Below are 5,021 nucleotides of genomic sequence, written 5' to 3'. Positions count from 1 at the left end.
TCCAGAATATTCAACCTTTTAAGGTACGGTCACACCAGAATTATATTCTACCTCTGAGAGTGGATTCCGCCAATGCATTTCAATGGGAATGGAGTGGATATTTGGAGAATTTATTTGCGGATTTCTCCAAAAACCTGCTCCATTACCATTGAAATGCTTTGGCAGAATCCGCTCATCAGCTGGCAACCATACTTTGGTGTGACTGTGCCTGTAAACAGAAATTCACTCAAAATACTGGTCAGGGCTGTTGTTACTTTGACTGTTGTACACCTTTGTAGGCCTAGGCTACATTGGTATTTCCACGAGCCTGTGAATACTTTTCCAAGGATAATATTAGTGATATTCGTATTCCACCAGGGGTAGTTCTACTGATTTTGTACCCTGCCGCTGTTTTAAGAGCTGTAAGGAAAAACAAAACAAAAAAAACTTTCTAAGGGCACGGTCACAACGTATGGAATGCCTCCCTCTCGTATGTCCTTACAGCCACAATATCATCCATGACACATTTCACTATTAGCTTCCCGTCTTGAATTTCTCGTTCCAGTGTGGTGCTTTTACCTTCCCAGGTCTGTTTCTGCAGCAGCTTGCCGTTCTCCAGGGTAACGAGGGTCTTTGTATTTCTGCCGTCTGCGGTCGTGTCATCGAATTCCTTGTCCAGTTTGAACTTGATTTCCATCGTCTTGAACGTGCTCTGTGATTTCATGGTGATGACCCCAGCATCGTCAATGCTCACCAGCAGATTAGGTTTTACCTTGTTGCCCACTTGCCGAGTTGCAAAGCCAACACCTATTGCCTTCATGTATTTGTCAAAGTTCTCACTGGCAGTCATCTTCCAGATTCCAACAAATTGCTCGACCATGATGGTAGACTGGAGGTGTAGTGTTTACCACAAGAGTTATTATTACATTCCACAGTTCTGGAGTGGAGGGCAACATGTCCCTTAACAGCAACTTTAACTAGATTTTTTATGATATTCAAAGAGTTTGTGATCACACTTAAACCTTGCCTAAATTTGGAGTCATACATCATTGATACATCATATACAACCGACGTCATATGAATTATGTCACAGGAGCTGGTCACATGAAGTTGGAACCACGCTGTTCCCATGTGGATCCCAACATCCACATAATGTTTTGGTTTCTTGTATGTCTGTGTGGTGGTTTCTTCCTACGGTATATTCATAGTCATCAAATAAAAATCACACCCAGTGTGAAGTGAGCGGTGCTATTTATGAGTTCATTTCATTAAGCGTCCTGCGAAGCTTGGACAATGAGGGATGGGGCGGGACCGCTGGGACGTATACGTTCACACAGACATTTGGGGCGGGACATATGTACGTACACATAGACAAAGCCAGATGAAGGAGCAGTTAATACCACTAAAAAAAAAAAAAAAAAAAATAGGACTCCTACAGATTTTGTCCAAACATCACACAAATAAGATTTAGATTTCCGATTTTTAATCAGCATCAAACATTGCAATTTGTTGATATGCTAAAACGTACATTCTTTCTCCTATATAGTGACCAGAGCAGATATATGAGCACTGCAGATATCCTTATTTCTTGTGGTAAGCATTGGGTTTCTTTTATCACCTCAGGCTCTTTCTCAGCAGCATGTTGGCACACCACATTCACAGTTCACTGGCCTCCCATTCCTACAACATAGGAATGTTCATACATCAGAGACTCCCATCAAAGAATCAGCGCTTATACTTCAGGGACTGAAAACATCCATAGATCAGTGAAACACATCAGAGACTTGAAATATGTTCATAACATATTCAACGTGCATATCAGGGGTTTTCATCCATGCTATCACAGTGTTCATTCATCATGAACTATACTATCCATGCTGTGCCCCATCATTCTAATCTCTCTTGTGTCATGCATATTTCATGTCTCTGATGCCCATTAAACTGATTGTTTGACTGCACAGTTGGAATGTTTATGTTTTGTGTGTGTGTGTGTGTGTGTGTGTGTGTGTGTGTGTGTGTGTGTGTGTGTGTGTGTGTGTGTGTGTGTGTGTGTGTGTGTGTGTGTGTGTGTGTGTGTGTGTTGTGTGTGTGTGTGTGTGTGTGTGTGTGTGTGTGTGTGTGCGTGCGTGCGTGCGTGCGTGCGTGCGTGCGTGCGTGCGTGCGTGCGTGCGTGCGTGCGTGCGTGCGTGCGTGCGTGCGTGCGTGCGTGCGTGCGTGCGTGCGTGCGTGCGTGCGTGCGTGCGTGCGTGCGTGCGTGCGTGCGTGCGTGCGTGCGTGTTCCAACTATTATATTATATATAATAATATATATGTGGCTGTCTAGGAACTGGAAGGTTCCCCGTTTCATCCCGGCTCCGTGTTGAAGTGTGTAGTGGTGGGGTATTTGTTTGTCAACACACATTAACCCTGATGTTATATGGTAGTTATTGTGGGCTCGCTGAAAGGCGAGACCAGTATGTTATACCAAATCTTTATAGGTCAAGTTTATTCTTTGCAAAAGATTACCGACAGTACAAAGGCAGAGCCCTTGGCCAATGAGTAGCAGCATTCTAGGTGACATCATTATGTGTATTCTCTGCAAAGAAATTACCGATAGTACAAAGGCAGGGCCTTTGGCCAATGAGGAGCAGCGTTCTAGGTGACATCATCACCAACAAGTGCGACTTGATATAAATAACAACAACATGTTGGTTCGAGACCAGTATGTTATATCAGTTACGACCCCTCTGTTATAACAAATCGTTATAGGTCAAGTTTATAGCAGCGAGCCCACACTGTTTCGTAGGAACAGTATTTCTATTTATATAATAATATATTATTATTATTAACAAATGTTATTATTACTAAATACGGTACGGCATTCTATAATTACCCGTATCCTGGTGTTCCCCATGCGCACCAACCTCGATCGGACGATCGGAAATCAAAAAGGCTTCTTATTAAAGAACACGGAGGATACGTGTAATTGCGACCACCGTCCGTCCGTCCGTCCGTCCGTCCGTCCGTCCGTCCGTCCGTCCGTCTGTCTGTCACACGTCACATGTCACACTTTTGCCCTGCTCATATCTCCGCAACCGTTGCCCCGATCCATGCAAATTTTGCATACACACTCCTTGGCTGCCAAACCACTACCTCCACCCATCAATTCTCACATGACCTCCTTCTAGCGCCACCATGAGGCCGATTCTTGCAAAACACATTTATGGACACGGCTCCTAAATGTTTTGCCCTAAAATCATGCAAATCGGTACACAGTAGGTCTACACTCATGTCATCAACATGGATCTGTCCCATTTAGCGCCACCTTCAGGCCGATTTTTTAAAACTCATTTTTGGACACTGCTCCTACAGATTTTGCTCTAAAACACGCAAATCGGTACACAGTATGTCTACACTCATGTCATCAACATGGATATGTCCCGTTTAGCGCCACCTTCTGGCGGATTTTTTAAAACACATTTTTGGACACTGCTCCTACAAATCTTGCCCTAAAATCACGCAAATCGGTACACACTATGTCTACACTCATGTCATCAACATGGATCTGTCCCATATAGCGCCACCATCAGGCCCATTTTTTCAAACACATTTTTGGACACTGCTCCTACAGATTTTGCCCTAAAATCACACAAATCGCTACACAGTATGTCTACACTCATCTCATCAACATGGATCTGTCCCATATAGCGCCACCATCAGGCCGATTTTTTCAAACACATTTTTGGACACTGCTCCTACACATTTTGCCCTAAAATCACGCTGCGACCTAATTCACGCTTATCTCCCGATTAGGGAGTCTTACTGGTTATAGAATACTGTACCGTATTTAGACAAGTGTGAGACTTTATTAAGCACTTTGTTTGTGAAATCTGAATGTTGGTGTAGTTGTAGGGGGCTAAATAAGTCGCTCTGCCCGAACCCATGTAAACCCAGGAACATGACGGTCAGCGCTAGGTCTCTACGACCATGCGTGAGCTACGAAGGGCTAAAATCGCTTTGGGAAACCCGGCCAATGTCAGTCCACCCATCCGTCCAACACTTTGGTCTGAAACAAGCTATAGAATCCATTGGATTCTAACCACTGGCTACAATCCAATGGAATTTGCAGTACAATACACCAGCTCCCTGGAGGATGAACCCTGTTGGTGACATTAGTAAGGCAACTTAAGTTGCCTTACTAATGTCACCAACAGGGTTCATCTGGGCTGTGGCTCAGGAAGTACAGTGGCTGTTTGAGAAGCAAAAGATTCCTGGTTTCATCCCCAGCTTTTCCTGGATTTGTGTCTCAAAGTACCCTTGATAAGACGCTGAACCCCGAAATGCTCTGGATGAGGTACGTTGGAACCTTGCATGGCTGCTTCTACTGCCAGTGTATTAATGTGTGTGAGCTGTTTAGATAAAGGTACAATAGAAATGCAGACCATTTACCTTTTGTATTGCCGCCACCATTAGACCAACATTACCACTGTGTTTAAAAGCACTTTGTAGCACTTTAACTATGGTGCATTATCTTATTTCACTTAAAGTCTTCTGCTCACAACATTTGTTAGTTCTTTAGTGGATGTACAGTACAACATGTTGACAATTAAATATATTGGTAGATTTAGGCTCTGTTTACTTGTCAGCAGGCTTAACTGACAGCCAGGGATACTTGTGTTAGATGTGCACAGTGTGGGGTTGGCAAAAGGGCCTTTCTGTGTGGAGTTTGCATGTTCTCCCTGTGTCTCCTAGGGTAGGTACTGTAGTAGGTACCCTCACAAAAAACATGCAGTAATCCTGGCCTCTATACCACCTCCCCCTGGCCAGCCGGGGCGCCTGATGGAGCAGAAAGGAACTGGTTGGAATAACGTGTTCCTTGCAGACGCTAAGTCCAACCGGGGAAACTCCCCTCGTCAGGTGAAAAGACGCGATTTGGACTCCTCATGCATAGTATAGAAGGAGGCATGCAGCCCATTGTCTCCCCAGGTTGGCAGAGGGAGTGTAGCGCCCAGGATTACATTAGATAATTTACACCGGGTGAAAAATGGGTTACAAAATCGTGG

The 5,021-nt window shown here is 44.3% G+C and overlaps 1 protein-coding gene across 1 annotated transcript; it reads right to left on the bottom strand.

Moving 5' to 3' along the window:
* Positions 1-442: 442 nt before the first annotated feature.
* Positions 443-859, bottom strand: LOC308297259 (fatty acid-binding protein, adipocyte-like; the record flags this gene model as incomplete). The annotated part of the gene is made up of 1 exon (XM_080740674.1): positions 443-859. The coding sequence occupies one exon, from the start codon at positions 857-859 to the stop codon at positions 443-445; it is 417 nt and encodes a 138-aa protein (XP_080596800.1).
* Positions 860-5,021: the final 4,162 nt, after the last annotated feature.

The sequence above is a fragment of the Nannobrachium achirus genome (assembly GCF_963921795.1).
Source record: "Nannobrachium achirus genome assembly, chromosome: 13".
Lineage (NCBI taxonomy): Eukaryota > Metazoa > Chordata > Actinopteri > Myctophiformes > Myctophidae > Nannobrachium > Nannobrachium achirus.
This window is presented reverse-complemented; position numbering and strand designations above follow the sequence as displayed.